This window comes from Heteronotia binoei, chromosome 1 (genome assembly GCF_032191835.1).
Source record: "Heteronotia binoei isolate CCM8104 ecotype False Entrance Well chromosome 1, APGP_CSIRO_Hbin_v1, whole genome shotgun sequence".
Lineage (NCBI taxonomy): Eukaryota > Metazoa > Chordata > Lepidosauria > Squamata > Gekkonidae > Heteronotia > Heteronotia binoei.
Window position 1 is genome coordinate 278470490 of NC_083223.1, and position 17128 is coordinate 278487617.

General features: G+C 53.2%; 1 protein-coding gene across 1 annotated transcript in view; it reads right to left on the bottom strand.

Moving 5' to 3' along the window:
• The window catches only part of SNX27 (sorting nexin 27), a 112484-nt gene that overhangs the window by 45069 nt on the left and 50287 nt on the right, over window positions 1–17128 (bottom strand). Inside the window, exon 2 of the mRNA XM_060256130.1 lies at window positions 6101–6332. Coding sequence (XP_060112113.1) covers window positions 6101–6332 — 232 coding nt within the window. The remainder of the gene's footprint in view (window positions 1–6100; window positions 6333–17128) is intronic.

Genomic DNA, 17128 nt, shown 5'->3' on the forward strand with positions numbered 1-17128 from the left:
GAGCTTAACACTTTTCCCGATGCACTGAAGGTTTCCTGTGCAGGAAATAGCTGTTTGTGAGAGAGACGCTGCTTGTGCTTTGAAAAGTGTCCCTGCCGCTGCAATCGGCGGAGTGGCACCACACACACACACACACACACACACACAAGAAGACGCAAAGCCAAGAAACGAACACACCCTCCAAGGGAAGAGCCGTATCCGAGACCAGCAGTCTTCACTCTCTGCACGATGAGAACTCACAGTGAAACCCAAACTGAATACAAGTTCATATTTACAGGGCATGCTGGTTTTTCCCCCTGTCTCTCCACAGGGTGGCCAGACGCCTGGGAAGGCCAGGCGCCTGAAAAGTGTTCCACAGGAAAGGGCATGTTTGCTGGCCTGGCTCATCGTACAAGGCTGAAAGAGCCACACCCACCAAAACCCTGGTTTCCAGACACCTCTGTAAGACACAGAAACACTATCCTCTCCCCCCGCCTAATGCGTCTTGTCCCCCCCTTTAAGAAAAGCAAGTGATAGGATCACTGTCTTCAAGTAATTGAAGGGCTGTCCTAGAGAGGACGGTGCGGAATTGTTTTCTGTGGCCCCAGGAGGACAGTCCAGAGCCAACAGGTCGAAATTAAATCCAAGGAGTTTTTGGCTAAACATCAGGCAGAACTTCCTGACGGTGTACAGCAGCCGTGGCCAAACTTGCTTAACGTAAGAGCCACATAGGATCAACATCAGATGTTTGAGAGCTGCAAGACACGAACGTCAGATGTTTGAAGGAAGGAAGGCAAATAGATCGGGGGGGGGGAGGGAGAGGTGGAAAGAAAGCAACTTTAACTTTAAATGCATTCTCCAATCCCCCAGCTTGCTCGGCGAAGTGATTTAAAGAGAGAAATGTCTTCTCTAAGCTGGCCAACGAACGTCAGATGTTTGAAGGACGGAAGGAAGGAAGGAAGGAAGGAAGGAAGGAAGGAAGGAAGGAAGGCAAACAGATGGGGGTGAGAGAGAGGTGGAAAGAAAGCAACTTTAACTTTAAATGCATTATCCAAGCCGGCTGGCTTGGAGAAGTGATTTAGAGAGAGAAATGTCTTCTCTAAGCTGGCCAATGAACGTCAGATGTTTGAAGGATGGAAGAAAGGAAGGCAAACAGATGGGGGGGAGGTGAGGGAGAGGTGGAAAGAAAGCAACTTTAACTTTAAATGCATTCTCCAAGCCCCCAGCTGGCTTGGTGAAGTGATTTAAAGAGAGAAATGTCTTCTCTAAGCTGGCCAATGAACGTCAGATGTTTGAAGGAAGGAAGGCAAATTGATGGGGGGAGGTGAGAGAGAGGTGGAAAGAAAGCAACTTTAACATTAAATGCATTGTCCAAGCTGCCGGCTGGCTCGGCAAAGTGATTTAAAGAGAAATGTCTTCTCTAAGCTGGCGAACTGGGCAGTGGGGGCTTCAAGAGCCACATGTGGCTCCCGAGCCGGTTTGGCCATCCCTGGTTTAGAGCGGTTCCTCAGCGGGACAGGCTTCCTCTTTGGAGGTGTTCAAACAGAGGCTGGATGGCCCCCTGACGGCAATGCCGATTCTGTGAACTTAGGCAGATCTCGAGAGGGAAGGCAGGAAGGGCTGCCCCAGTGCTTGGTTCTCGCGGCCCCTTCTTACACGCCCCAGGGAAATGCCAACCACCACTCTGGCGTCGGGAAGCAGCTTTTTCTCTAGGCCAGTTTGGCCAGGGATCCTGGAGGGTCTCGGTGGGGTTTCTTTGCCATCTTTTGGGCATGGAGCAGGGGTCACTGGGGATGTGTGTGTGTGGGGAGGGGAGAGGTGTTTGTGAAGTCCCTGCATTGTGCAGGCAGGTGGACTAGATAACCCTGGAGGTCCATTCGTACTCTATGATTGCGTGATTGTAAGTGCCAAAGAGCTAGATTTGTGTCCAGCGGCACCTCTGGAGAACACAGCGCTTTTTTTGTACCCTGGGCGAGTCGCTCTGCCTCCCGGCCTGACCTACCAGAGAGCCAGTTTGGTGTGGTGGTGAAGTGCGTGGAATCTTATTTGGGAGAACCAGGTTTCATTCTCCACTCCACCACTTGCAGCTGCTGGAATGACCTTGGGTTAGCCACAGCTCTGGCAGAGGTTGTCCTTGAAAGAGCAGCTGCTGTGTGAGCCCTCTCCAGCCCCACCCACCTCACAGGGTGTCTGTTGTGGGGGAAGAAGATAAAGGAGATTGTAAGCCGCTCTGAATCTCTGATTCAGAGATGAGCAGGGTATAAATCTGCAGTCTTCTTCTTATCTGGGAGAACCGGGTTTGATTCCCCACTCCTCCACTTGCAGCTGCTGGGATGGCCTTGGGTCAGTCATAGCTCTGGCAGAGGTTGTCCTTGAAAGGGTAGCTGCTGTGAGAGCCCTCTCAGCCCCACCCACCTCACAGGGTGTCTGTTGTGGGGGGAGAAGAGACAGGAGATTGTGAGCCGCTCTGAGTCTCTGATTCAGAGAGAAGGGCAGGGTATAAATCTGCAATTCTTCTTAATATAAGTGGGCAGTGAGTTGGTATGTAGAACCATAAGAACATAAGAACATAAGAGAAGCCATGTTGGATCAGGCCAACGGCCCATCAAGTCCAACCCTCTGTGTCACGCAGTGGCAAAAAATGTTATATACACACACACACTGTGGCTAATAGCCACTGATGGACCTGTGCTCCATATTTTTATCTAAACCCTTCTTGAAGGTGGCTATACTTGTGGCCGCCACCACCTCCTGTGGCAGTGAATTCCACATGTTAATCACCCTTTGGGTGAAGAAGGACCTCCTTTTATCCGTTTTAACCTTTCTGCTCAGCAATTTCATCGAATGCCCACGAGTTTTTGTATTGTGAGAAAGGGAGAAAAGTACTTCTTTCTCTACCTTCTCCATCCCATGCATTATCTTGTAAACCTCTCTCATGTCACCCCGCAGTCAACGTTTCTCCAAGCTAAAGAGCCCCATGGGAATGCTAAATGCTAAAAACATTCCCATGATTCTACATAGCAGCTCACTGCACACTTATATTAAGATCTGCTGCTTGCCATTCCCATTTTGTGTGATGAGGTCTGCTTAAGAGCATCCGAAAGCTTACATTCTGAATAAAACTTAGTTGGTCGTAAAGGTACACTTGTCTACTGCTTTGTTCCACTGAGGAACCGCTCTAACGGTCAGGAAGTTCTTCCTAATGTTGAGGTGGAAACTCTATTGATTTAATTTCAACCCATTGGTTCTGGTCCGACCTTCTGGGGCCACAGAAAACAATTCCACGCCATCCTCTAGATGACAGCCCTTCAAGGACTTGAAGATGGTGATCCTATCGCCTCTCAGCCGCCTCTCCAGGCTAAACGTCCCCAGCTCCTTCAGCCTTTCCTCATAGGACTTGGTCTCCAGACCCCTCTCTAGGACAGCCCTTCAAGGACTTGAAGATGGTGATCCTATCACCTCTCAGCCGCCTCCTCTCCAGGCTAAACATCCCCAGCTCCTTCAGCCTTTCCTCATAGGACTTGGTCTCCAGACCCCTCTCTAGGACAGCCCTTCAAGGACTTGAAGATGGTGATCCTATCACCTCTCAGCCGCCTCCTCTCCAGGCTAAACATCCCCAGCTCCTTCAGCCTTTCCTCATAGGACTTGGTCTCCAGACCCCTCTATAGGAAAGGACTTGAAGATGGTGATCCTATCACCTCTCAGCCACCTCCTCTCCAGGCTAAACATCCCCAGCTCCTTCAGCCTTTCCTCATAGGACTTGGTCTCCAGACCCCTCTCTAGGACAGCCCTTCAAGGACTTGAAGATGGTGATCCTATCACCTCTCAGCCACCTCCTCTCCAGGCTAAACATCCCCAGCTCCTTCAGCCTTTCCTCATAGGACTTGGTCTCCAGACCCCTCTCTAGGACAGCCCTTCAAGGACTTGAAGATGGTGATCCTATCACCTCTCAGCCGCCTCCTCTCCAGGCTAAACATCCCCAGCTCCTTCAGCCTTTCCTCATAGGACTTGGTCTCCAGACCCCTCTATAGGAAAGGACTTGAAGATGGTGATCCTATCACCTCTCAGCCGCCTCCTCTCCAGGCTAAACATCCCCAGCTCCTTCAGCCTTTCCTCATAGGACTTGGTCTCCAGACCCCTCTCTAGGACAGCCCTTCAAGGACTTGAAGATGGTGATCCTATCACCTCTCAGCCACCTCCTCTCCAGGCTAAACATCCCCAGCTCCTTCAGCCTTTCCTCATAGGACTTGGTCTCCAGACCCCTCTATAGGAAAGGACTTGAAGATGGTGATCCTATCACCTCTCAGCCGCCTCCTCTCCAGGCTAAACATCCCCAGCTCCTTCAGCCTTTCCTCATAGGACTTGGTCTCCAGACCCCTCTCTAGGACAGCCCTTCAAGGACTTGAAGATGGTGATCCTATCGCCTCTCAGCCGCCTCCTCTCCAGGCTAAACATCCCCAGCTCCTTCAGCCTTTCCTCATAGGACTTGGTCTCCAGACCCCTCTCTAGGACAGCCCTTCAAGGACTTGAAGATGGTGATCCTATCACCTCTCAGCCGCCTCCTCTCCAGGCTAAACATCCCCAGCTCCTTCAGCCTTTCCTCATAGGACTTGGTCTCCAGACCCCTCTCTAGGACAGCCCTTCAAGGACTTGAAGATGGTGATCCTATCGCCTCTCAGCCGCCTCCTCTCCAGGCTAAACATCCCCAGCTCCTTCAGCCTTTCCTCATAGGACTTGGTCTCCAGACCCCTCTCTAGGACAGCCCTTCAAGGACTTGAAGATGGTGATCCTATCACCTCTCAGCCGCCTCCTCTCCAGGCTAAACATCCCCAGCTCCTTCAGCCTTTCCTCACAGGACTTGGTCTCCAGACCCCTCTCTAGGACAGCCCTTCAAGGACTTGAAGATGGTGATCCTATCACCTCTCAGCCGCCTCCTCTCCAGGCTAAACATCCCCAGCTCCTTCAGCCTTTCCTCATAGGACTTGGTCTCCAGACCCCTCTCTAGGACAGCCCTTCAAGGACTTGAAGATGGTGATCCTATCACCTCTCAGCCACCTCCTCTCCAGGCTAAACATCCCCAGCTCCTTCAGCCTTTCCTCATAGGACTTGGTCTCCAGACCCCTCTATAGGAAAGGACTTGAAGATGGTGATCCTATCACCTCTCAGCCACCTCCTCTCCAGGCTAAACATCCCCAGCTCCTTCAGCCTTTGCTCATAGGACTTGGTCTCCAGACCCCTCTCTAGGACAGCCCTTCAAGGACTTGAAGATGGTGATCCTATCACCTCTCAGCCGCCTCCTCTCCAGGCTAAACATCCCCAGCTCCTTCAGCCTTTCCTCATAGGACTTGGTCTCCAGACCCCTCTATAGGACAGCTCTTCAAGTCCTTGAAGATGGTGATCCTATCACCTCTCAGCCGCCTCTCCAGGCTAAATGTCCCCAGCTCCTTCAACCTTTCCTCATAGGACTTCGTCTCCAGACCCCTCTCTAGGACAGCCCTTCAAGGACTTGAAGATGGTGATCCTATCACCTCTCAGCCGCCTCCTCTCCAGGCTAAACATGCCCAGCTCCTTCAACCTTTCCTCATAGGACTTGGTCTCCAGACCCCTCTATAGGACAGCCCATCAAGGACTTGAAGATGGTGATCCTATCATCTCTCAGCCTCCTCCTCTCCAGGCTAAACATCCCCAGCTCCTTCAGCCTTTCCTCACAGGACTTGGTCTCCAGACCCCTGTATAGGACAGCCCTTCAACTCCTTGAAGATGGTAAACATCACCTCTCAGCCTCCTCCTCTCTAGGCTAAACATCCCCAGCTCCTTCAGCCTTTCCTCATAGCAGTTCCTACTACAGTAAAAGCCCTGGGAACAGGGAAGTGGCGCAAAGGGCAAAGAACAGAGCAGGGGGAGGAAAACCGGGAACGAGAAACGGGCCGGGAGAAGTACGGTGTGCGAGGACAGGCGCAGCAGGGCCAAGGAAGGCCAAAATTCTCGTGTGGATCTGCAACCGCCAGCCGAGCAGCGCTGAGCTGCATCTACCTTCGGACAGGTGGCAGAAGCCCACCCGAGCTGCCTGTGCGGAAAGAGCGGAGGCTCTTGGGAGGGCCCCAGCCGGGCCGGTACTCACCACAAACTTCTCACCATTCTGTTCCACGTGCTTGTAGGTGGGGATGGAGATGGGCACCGCCTGCTTCTCGGTGTAGTCGTAGAAGGACTGGCCCAGGGAGTCGTCGCTGGGGTCCAGGCTGTCCGCCTCGTGGGGCGGCACCGACAAGACGGTCAGGACCAGCTCCTTCTCTCCGGCTCGGATCAGGTCCACCACCTGCTTGTGAGTCGCACCTTCCACGTTCACGCCGTTCCTGCGGGGGAGAAGGAAGAACAGTTGCTGCTGGGAACGAGGGCAGCACGGGGCAAAGGGACGCCACTGATCCAGCCTGCCTCAGTGAAAGCTGCTGCCACTTTTTCAATTTCATTGCTCTAGGACAGCGGTGGCCAAACTCGCTTAACGTGAGTCGCACAGAATGAATGTCAGATGTGGGAGGGAGGGAGGAACATAAGAACGTAAGAGATCCATGTTGGATCAGGCCAATGGCCCATCCAGTCCAACACACTGTGTCACACTGTGGCCAAAAAACACAGGTGCCATTAGGAGCTCCATCAGTGGGGCCAGGACCCTAGAAGCCCTCTCACTGTGCCCCGCCCCCACAAGCACCAAGAACACAGAGCATCACTGCCCCAGAGAGCAGACTGTAAGAGAAGCCATGTTAGATCGAGCCAATGGCCCATCCAGTCCAACACACTGTGACACACAGTGGCCAAAAAACACAGGTGCCATTAGGAACTCCATCAGTGGGGCCAGGACACTAGAAGCCCTCCCACTGTGCCCCCCCCCCAAAAAAAGCACCAAGAACACAGAGCATCACTGCCCCAGAAAGCAGACTGTAAGAGAAGCCATGTTAGATCGAGCCAATGGCCCATCCAGTCCAACACACTGTGACACACAGTGGCCAAAAAACACAGGTGCCATTAGGAACTCCATCAGTGGGGCCAGGACACTAGAAGCCCTCCCACTGTGCCCCCCCCCCCAAAAAAGCACCAAGAACACAGAGCATCACTGCCCCAGAAAGAAGAATGTAAGAGAAGCGCACTTGGATCAGGCCAATGGCCCATTCAGTCCAACACTCTGTCACACATTTGCATTTCTTAAAATAATTAATGGATAGATAAAACTGCAGTATATTACACCATAATAAAATTGGTCTGATCCAACAGGGCTTCTCTTATGTTCTTAGCCCAACATGGCTACTGGCCTGAACCTGTTGCTAGGAAAAGCAGGAGTACAGGGCAGGATATAAATCCAATATCATAATCATCTTCTTCTTCTTCTTCAGTCAGGAGCACTTGAGGGGGAGAAGGGAAGCAGAGCAGGAGGGGAGAAGTGGAACAGAAGATATGGAGGGAGAAGCACAGGAGGTACAGGCAAGTGGAAGCAAGAGGAGAAAGGGAGAATGAGAAAGCAGAGATTGCATGGAGACAGGACTTGGGATTTCCTTTCCCCACCAGTCCTCATGCGTCCCCACTTCTGTGCAGACAGAAAGGGTGTCTCTTTATCAAGAACAACTCCCTTTGGGACAGAATCACAGAGTTGGAAGGAACCTCCAGGGTCATCTAGTCCAACCCCCCCCCCCCCGCACAATGCAGCAAACCCACAAATACCTACCCCAAATTCACAGGATCTTCATTGCTGTCAGATGGCCATGTAGCCTCTGTTCAAAAACCTCTGAGGAAGGAGAGCCCACCACCTCCCGAGGAAGCCTGTTCCACTGAGGAACCGCTCTAATGATCAGGAAGTTCTTCCTAATGCTGAGCTGGAAACTCTTTGGATTTAATTTCAACTCATTGGTTCTGGTCCTACCTTCTGCGACCACAGAAAACAATTCCACACCATCCTCTATAGGACAGTCCTTCAAGTACTTGAAGGTGGGATCCTACCACCTCTCAGTCGCCTCCTCTCCAGGCTAAACATCCCCAGCTCCTTCAACCTTTCCTCATAGGACTTGGTCTCCAGACCCCTCACCATCTTCATCACCCTCCTCTGGACCTGTTCCAGCTTGTCTAGATCCTTCTTAAAATGTGGTGCCCAAAACTGAACACAATACTCCAGGTGAGGTCATACCAGAGCAGAGTAAAGCGATACTATCACATCACGTGATCTGGACACTATACCTCAGTTGATACAGCTCAAAATTGCATTTGTCTTTTTAGCCACCGCATCACACTGTTTTATTTTAGTTGTTCCTAAGGAAGGCATGGTGCAGAGTGGTAAGCTGCAGTACCGCAGTCTAAGCTCTGCTCATGACCTGAGTTCGATCCTGGCAGAAGCTGGGTTCAAGTAGCCGGCTCAAGGTTGACTCAAACACCCACAAAAGAAGAACTTATAGGGAAAAAATTGGAAATAGCAGAAATGGACATATCGATTGATACACTGAAAGAGCAAACTAAGCAAGGTATAAGGGGACTCTGGGCACCGTTTTATGAATGGATTAAAACAAACTACTAAATACAGAAATCTTGTATTACGATATGTATAATGATATGTATTAGATTCTCAGAGCAACTTCACTGCAAGGGGCATACTACAAAGTCACAGTTAGCAAATGATATATACAGGGGGGGGGTGGTAGAAAAAGCCCAGCAGGAGCTCATTTGCATATTAGGCCACAGCCCCGATGTCACCTGTTTCACACAGGGCTTTTTGTAGAAAGAAAAACAGGTTTCCTACCTGTAACTGATGATCTTCGAGTGGTCATCTGTGCAGTCACACTGATGGGAGTAGGCGCCAGCGCCGATCTCGATCGGTAAACTTCAAAAGCTGCGGATTTCCGCGCCGACGTCCCAGTGCGCATGCCCGCCCCCCCCCCCCCCGCGCATGCTCACTGGGACAGGAGCGGACATCCCGCCAGTTCCTTCTGACCGCCACGTTAGCCCCTCAGGAGGGACCGTCAGCAGCGGGGAAGGTCGGGCAGGTAGTGTGACTGCACAGATGACCACTCGAAGATCATCAGTTACAGGTAGGAAACCTGTTTATCTTCTTCGTGGTCTCTGTGCATCACACTGATGGGAGACTAGCAAGCTCAAGCCTACCTGGAGGCGGGTGCGACGGTCCATCACGAGGAGACGGACTGCAACACAGCGTGGCCCACAGCGGAAGCTCGTCTCTGCCCCAGGTCCAGCGCGTAGTGTGTCACGAAGGTGTGAGCTGATGCCCATGTGGCAGCTTTACAGATGTCCTGCAGGGCCACTCCCTTCATGAACGCAGCCGATGCTGCCATGGCTCGCGTGGAATGAGCCCGTAGAGGGCCGGGCAGCGGCCTCTTGTGGAGCATGTAGCACAGGCGGATCGCCCCCGTAATCCATTTGGACAAGCGCTGCGAGGAGATCCGCAGGCCCGTGGAGGGTCCAGCGTACGATACAAACAGTCTGGGGTCTCTCCGCGACTGACTCGTGCGGTGAAGATAGAAAGATAGCGCCCGTTTAACATCCAGGGCGTGAAGGCGCCATTCTGAGTCATTAGCCGGCAACGGGAAATAAACCGGCAGAAATATTTCCGAATTCAGGTGAAACGGGGATACCACCTTCGGTAGGAACTTAATGTCAGGGCGGAGCATCACCCCATCCGCTGAGAAATTAAGGTAGGGGGCATCGCAGCGCAGCGCCGCCAGCTCCCCCACCCTCCTCGCCGAGGTGATGGCCACCAAAAAGGCTGTTTTCCAGGCCAATAGGTGAGGAGAGCAGGAGGCCATAGGCTCAAAAGGTCTTCCCGTTAGTGCCCTCAGGACCAGGGGCAAGTCCCAGGCTGGGGCAGGGCTCCGAACTGCCGGGTACAGTCTCGTCATGCCCTTGAGGAACCGCTTTGTGTCCGGGTGCGTGAAAACCGACCGGCCCTCTATATGCTGATGTTGTGCCGAAATGGCCGCCAGGTAAACCCGCACGGACGATTGGGCGAGGCCCTTGTCCAGCAGCACAATCAGGAAGTCAAAAATCACGGGCAGTCCCGCTCTGCTGGGAGGTACGGAGCGACTGGCCGCGAACTCCGCAAACTTCGCCCACTTAGCTGCGTATGACTTCCTCGTAGATGCCTTCCGCGCGTTCATTATGACAAACTGCGCCCTGTCCGAAATCACAGGCGCCATGCCGTCAGCCTGAGGTGTGGCACATCGTGATGGAGGATCCTGCCCTGGTAGGAGAGGAGAAGGTCCGGGGCCTGTGGGAATCGGTAATACCTCCCCTTGGCCAGTCGTAGGACCAAGGGGAACCAGTGTTGTCTCGGCCACCATGGCGTCACCAAGATCCCCTGTGGGCGCTCCCGTAGAAGTTTCTGCACGACCTTGGTTAGCAATGGGATGGGCGGAAACAGATACACTGTATGGTGGGTCCAGGGGATTAGGAGACCGTCCCCGAGGGCCAAGGGGTCCGCTCCCCCTCTGCAGCAAAACAGGTCGCACTTCGCATTGTGCCTCGTAGCAAACACGTCCAGCTCCGGTGTCCCCCAGCTGCGGAAGACCGGATCCAGGAACTCTGAGTTCAGTTCCCACTCGTGAGACAGGGCTCCTCCGCGACTGAGGAAATCTGCCTGCACATTGTTCACTCCCGGCAGGTGGGCTGCTTGTAGGGAGACCCCCAGCGATCTGCACAGCTCCCACAGCGAGATGGCCAATTTGCAGAGGTTGCGGGACACCGTCCCCCCTTGCCTGTTGACGTACGCCACCGCTGTGGTGTTGTCGGTCAACACCGCTACTGCTTTTCCCTTCAGAAGAGTCTGGAAGGAGAAGATGGCGTGGAAGATGGCCAGGAGCTCCAGCAGGTTGATGTGCTGTTGACTGTAGCGACTCGGCCACCTGTCCCCCACACATATTCCTCCCATGTGGGCACCCCAGCCCCATAGGGATGCGTCCGTTGTGATCGTTAGCACTGGTACTGGTTTGTGGAAGGGGGCTCCCTCCACTAGGTACTGTTTCTGACCCCACCAGCTTAGGGACTCCAGCACCTCCGGCGGTACCGTTAGGAGTCTGGAGTACGGCTCCAGGTTGCATTTGAAGCTCCTCAAGAACCAAAGCTGTAGAGTCCGCATTCTCAGCCTTGCGAAGGGGAGCACCGTCGTGGTGGCTGCCATAAGTCCTAACAGTCTCTGGACCTTCCGTGCTGAGACCACGGGATTCTGCCGGAAAGCCGCTACTGTTCGCACGATGGCATTCGCGCGGTCTGGAGGGAGGAATGCCTTGCACTCCCTTGAATCCAATATCGCCCCTATGAATTGCACGCGTTGCGCGGGCTGGAGATGGGACTTCTTCTGGTTTATTTGGAGTCCCAGTTCTTCCACCAGGGCAAGGGTGATTTCTATGTGCCGCAGCAAGGACTCCCTGGACTCCGCCACCAGGAGCCAATCGTCGATGTACGGGAAGAGTGTTACCCCTTGCTGTCTCAAGTGAGCGGCAATCACCACCATCGCCTTGGTGAACACCCGAGGGGCCGTGCATAGCCCAAAGGGAAGAGCCCTGTATTGGAAGTGCTCCTCTCCAATTGTGAAGCGGAGGAACTGTCTGTGGAAGGGATGAATCGATATATGAAAATATGCGTCCTTTAGATCGAGCGTGGCCATCCAGTCCCCTTGTCCCAGCAACGGGAGGATATACTGCAGGGTTGTCATCCTGAACTTGTCGCATCTTACGAATCGGTTCAAGGCCCGTAGGTCCATAATTGGCCGAAGGCCCCCGTCCCGTTTCGGGACTGCAAAATATCGGGAGTAGAAGCCACGCCGGAGCTGGTGCGTAGGGACCCTCTCGATCGCGGCCTTGTCGAGGAGGGAGCATACTTCTTCCCGGAGGGTTTGCGAAGGAGGGGTGTAAACGAAAGTCGGGGTGGGTGGGGGGTTGGTAAACTCTATCCCATAGCCCTGTTGAATAATTGACAGCACCCAGCGGTCCGACGTGATGCGGGCCCAGGCAGGGAGGAAACGTGCCAACCGGATACTGTGCAAGTCCATAGGGCCATACAGGGGCGGGAGGCAGTCAAAGGCCCTGCTTTTGTTTGGAACCCTTCTGCCTGGGTACCTGGGTAGAGGGTGGCGAGTACTTAGGTTTCTGCTGGTACTGGGGCCGCGGAAAAGCTGGCTGCTTGGAGCGCCATTGCCGCTCTGGCGACTTTGAGTAGGGCTTCTTGTGCCACGTCTTTGGCCACTGTCTCTTGGCTGGAGTGCGGGGGCTTGTTACTCCCAGGTTCCGAGATGTCTTTATACTTTTGTCTAACTCTTGCAAGACCGAGTCCGTGTTTGAGCTAAACAATCCCGAGCCATCGAACGGTAGATCCTCCACATATGCCTGCGTGTCGTGTTGCAGTGCCGTGGAACGGAGCCAGGAATGTCTGCGGAGGGCGATAGCAGTGGTCAATGTTTTGGCGCACGTGTCCCCCGAGTGTTTTGCTGAGTTCAGCTGTTGTTTTGCGAGGGCCATGCCCTCCTTTTGCAGCTTTCTCAGTGAGGTCTTCGCCTGCTCCGGGATGGAACCAAGAATGGTGGATACCTGGTCCCATAGGGCATATTGATATCTGCCCATACAGGCTGCGTAGTTTGCAACTTTGACTCCCAGTGAGCCTGTGGTGTAAAGCCGTCTTCCTATTGCATCCAGTTTCCTACCCTCCTTATCGGGGGGCGTGGAATGGGTCTTCTTCGCCTTTGACGAAGAGGACACTACCACTGAGTTCGGTCTCGGGTGCACGTACAGGAACTCTGCTGATGACTCCTGGATCCTGTACATATGGTCCAGCCTGCGAGAGGACACAGGCGTGGACGCCGGTTTGTCCCATGAGGACTTGGCAGTCTGCAACATAACATTGGTCAGAGGCAGTGCCACAGCGGTGGAAGTGTCCTGTTGCACGATGTCGAAAACCGTATCGGTAACGACCGGTTGTGGCTGGACCGTCGGGAGCGAGAGGGTTTGAGCCATCCGCTTTACTAAGTCGCCGTAGGACTTGAGGTCCTCCGATGGCGAGATCGGCTGTTCGTCCGAGGTCTTTCCCGGTGGCGATGGCTCGTCCGGCGACGAAGGTCCTCCGTCGGGAGACGAACCCCCCGGCGACCTGGGAGACTCGTCCGGGGAGTCGGACAAGTCCGATGGCTGCACCGGCTTCAATGGGGATGCTGGGGCTGTCGGGGTCGACCTCGGCTTTAACGGTGGGGCGAAGTCGCGCTCCTTCGTGCGTGGTTCTAGGGGTTTCGACACCGACGCCGACGGGGCCGTCTTCACCATGCGAAAGGACGTGCGGGACCGGTAAGATGTCTCAGAAGCTTGGTCCCATTCGGGTTGTCGCGGCGGCAGCCATGGGTAATGAGGTTGTACTGGGTAAGCCCCATACAAATACTGCCATTGCCTCTGGTCCCATGGGACGTGGGACGGGGCTCCACGAGGCGATCGGCCTTCGTCCTTGCCGAGGGGAGATCGTGACCTGCTGGCTGAACGGTCTCGGGGCCGATCACTCGGTCTGACCAGTGGGCTTCGCTGTCGAGGGGTGCTTCGGCCGAGAGGGCTGCGGTCGGTACCGACCCTCTGGCCCGATTCTATGTCCGAATCAGAGTCCGAAATGACCAGCTGCGTCGACCTCGAGTCTAAAGGAGTGTCGGAGTGGCGTATCGGGGACGCGAAGAGCTTTAGCGGAGGGACTATCGGAGCCGTAGGGTCCACGGGAGACACCGGCGCGGAGAGCGGCGCCAATTTGTGTCTCTGTTTCTTGTCCTTCTTCCCCTTTACAGCTGATGCCCCTTTCTCCTCCTTGCGCCGTTTAGCTGGCGTCGAGGATTCCGAGGTTACCGCATCGCCCGGCTTTTTCTTAGGGCGGTCGGTGTCGGGAGGGGTCTGGTCGGTGTCGACTGACTTCGGTGCCGACTGGTCGGAATGACCGGAGGGCTGTTCCGCCTGCTCAGCCTGCTGGCGACGAGGGGAAAGAGCCTGCTCCATCAGTGCCGCTGCAAGTCGGGCTGCCCTGTTCTTCCTCGTTTGGCGCGAAAACTTGGCGCAATGAGGACAGGAGTCAGGACGGTGCCTCTCGCCCAGGCACAGCAAACACAGTTCGTGCCCGTCCGGAGGGGCGATTTTACTCCCGCACGAGGAGCAGCGGCGAAAGAACCCCCACCGTCTTTCCATACGAGGGAAACGAACGGCGGGAAAACGAAAGTAGGGAGAGGGGGCCCCGAAGGGCGGGAAAACTCCCCCGCTCTCCCGCAACTATTACTAACTATCTAAAACTACACTATAACTACAACTATAACTACAACTATCTAACTAAGAAGAATAGAAGAAAAATTTTTTTATCCAAGGGTAAGTTCACCGACCGTAGCAGAGAAGATCGACTGATCAGCGCGGCGGTCAGAAGAGAACTGGCGGGATGTCCGCTCCTGTCCCAGTGAGCATGCGCGGGGGGGGGGGGCGGGCATGCGCACTGGGACGTCAGCGCGGAAATCCGCAGCTTTTGAAGTTTACCGATCGAGATCGGCGCTGGCGCCTACTCCCATCAGTGTGACTGCACAGAGACCACGAAGAAGATGAGCTCATATGCATATTAGGCCACAACCCTGACAGCAAGGAAGCCGGAACTGCATTCCTGTTTTTAAAAAAGCCCTGGAGATGATGGATGGATGGATGGATGGATGGATGGATGGATGGATGGATGGATGGACGGGTGGATGGACAGGTGGATGGATGGATGGATGGATGGGTGGGTGGATGGACGGGTGGACCGATGGACAGACAGATAGACAGGGAGATAGATAGATAGATAGATAGATAGATAGATAGATAGATAGATAGATAGATAGATAGATAGATAGATAGATAGATAGATAGATAGATAGATAGATAGATAGATAGATAGATAGATAGATAGATAGATAGATAGATAGATAGATAGAGTCCCCTGTGCAAGCACAAGTCGTTTTTGACTCTGGGGTGACATTGCTTTCACAATATTTTCACAGCACACTTTTTACAGGGTGGTTTGCCCTTGCCTTCCCCAGTCCTCTACACTTTCCCTCCAGCAAGCTGGGGACTCACTTGGAAGGATGGAAGGCTGGGTTGACCTGGAGCTGGCTACCTGAACCAGCTTCCACTGGGATCGAACTTAGGTCGTGAGCAGAGGGCTCCGACTGCAGTACTGCAGCTTTACCACTCTACACCACGGGGCTCTTCGATGGATGGATGGATGGATGGATGATGAAGAAGAAGAAGACAGAAAGACAGAGATGTAATAAAATATGATATGAAGGAAAAAAGGTTGACTTGGCCTTCCATCCTTCCAAGGTTGGTAAAATGGTGCTTGCACAGGGGACTACATTTACCTTTTAAATGAAGGTATGACCCTGTTGTTACTTGTGGTACCTTCACCAGTGTATCAAGGGGTGAACTTCCAGAAAAGAGGGTCACAGCAGATATGTCAATGGAAACGGCTATTCGCTAAGTGAATAGGATGATTTCAAACTAGGGACTTATTAAGGAAAAAGCACAGAGACGCAGTAGCTGGCATGGTCTCACTTTCAGGGAAATCGCTGGCCCAAACACATTTGGGAATTCTCCGCACTGCATTCTTGTTGCAAGCCACCCTGAGAACTGTGAAGAGAGGCAGTTGAGAAATATCCTAAATAAATACTACAGTTCTGGTAGCGAAATCTCAAACATGACATCATGGAGTCAGCAGGAAAATGCCAGAAAAATAGCGGCAGAACTTCCCCTATAAGGAAAGGCTGAAATCTGGGTCCTTTTAGTATGAGTGGGGGGAACATGAGAAAATTATGTAAGTTTGCACAATTTGAAGAAAGGGGATAAAATTTTCACCCTGAACATTACAACTTGGGGTCAGCAAAGGAAATGGCTGAGCAGTAGATACAGGACAGGCCAAAAACACATTTTTCCATTATATAATAGGAGAACAGTGTGCCCTCCACACGGAGAAGCAAGGGTGACCATCATCTTGGAGGCCTTTTGAATGGAAATTAGACAAGCACATAAAGGGGAAGAAGGGGAAGAAGACTGCAGATTTATACCCCACCCTTCTCTATGAATCAGAGACTCAGAGCAGCTTACAATCTCCTTTATCTTCTCCCCCCACAACAGACACCCTGTGACGTGGATGGGGCTGAGAGAGCTCTGACAGATGCTGCCCTTTCAAGGACAACTCCATCGAGAGCTATGGCTGACCCAAGGCCATTCCAGCAGCTGCAAGTGGAAGAGTGAGGAATCAAACCTGGTTCTCCCAGATAAGAGTCCGCACACTTAACCACTACACCAAACTGGCTCACGAGCAACCTGTGGTTATAATGTATAAAGTTTGGTGTAGTGGTTCAGTGCACAGGCTCTTATCTGGGAGAATGGGGTTTAATTCCTCACTCCTCCACTCGCAGCTGCTGGAATGGCCTTGGGTCAGCCATAGCTCTCGCATAGTTGTCCTTGAAAGGGCAGCTTCTGTCAGAGCTCTCTCAGTCCCACCCACTTCACAGGGTGTCTGTTGTTGGGGGGGGGGGGGGAGAGGCAGAGATTGTAAACTGCTCTGAGACTGATCACAGACAGAATAATGCACTTTCAATCCACCTTCCAACTGGATTTTGCACGTTCACCCAGTAAAACCCAGTTGTAAAGCGCACTGAAACCGGATTGAAAGTGCATTATTTAGTGTGTGTGATCCCAGCCTGAGATTCAGAGCAGAAGGCGGGGTATAAATATCCTCGTCTTCTTCTAAATGGAGCCTCCAGATGCAGAGACTCCCTCTCTCTGCGACTGCTACCGCCGGAGGGCTGGGAGGGGGGGGGGCGCTGCTGCCCCAAACAGGACTAGCGAGCCTCTCAAAACTGTCCACTTTCAAAAACAGGATGTTGGATTTAATCCAAGATCCAACAGGGCTCTTCTTGTGATCTACGCAAACGCGGCCTTGAGCCACTGTTATCGTCTAACAGATTCCCGGGCTAGACGCTGTGAACCGACGCCTGCTTGCATCTAGGAAGGACGGGGGAAATCTCCTTGACCTACCCTTTGACTACAGAGGTGCTCCAACCTACGTGAAGCAGGTCCTATTTCCCTCGCCCCCTCCTCTTTTTTTAATTCATATTTATAGTTTA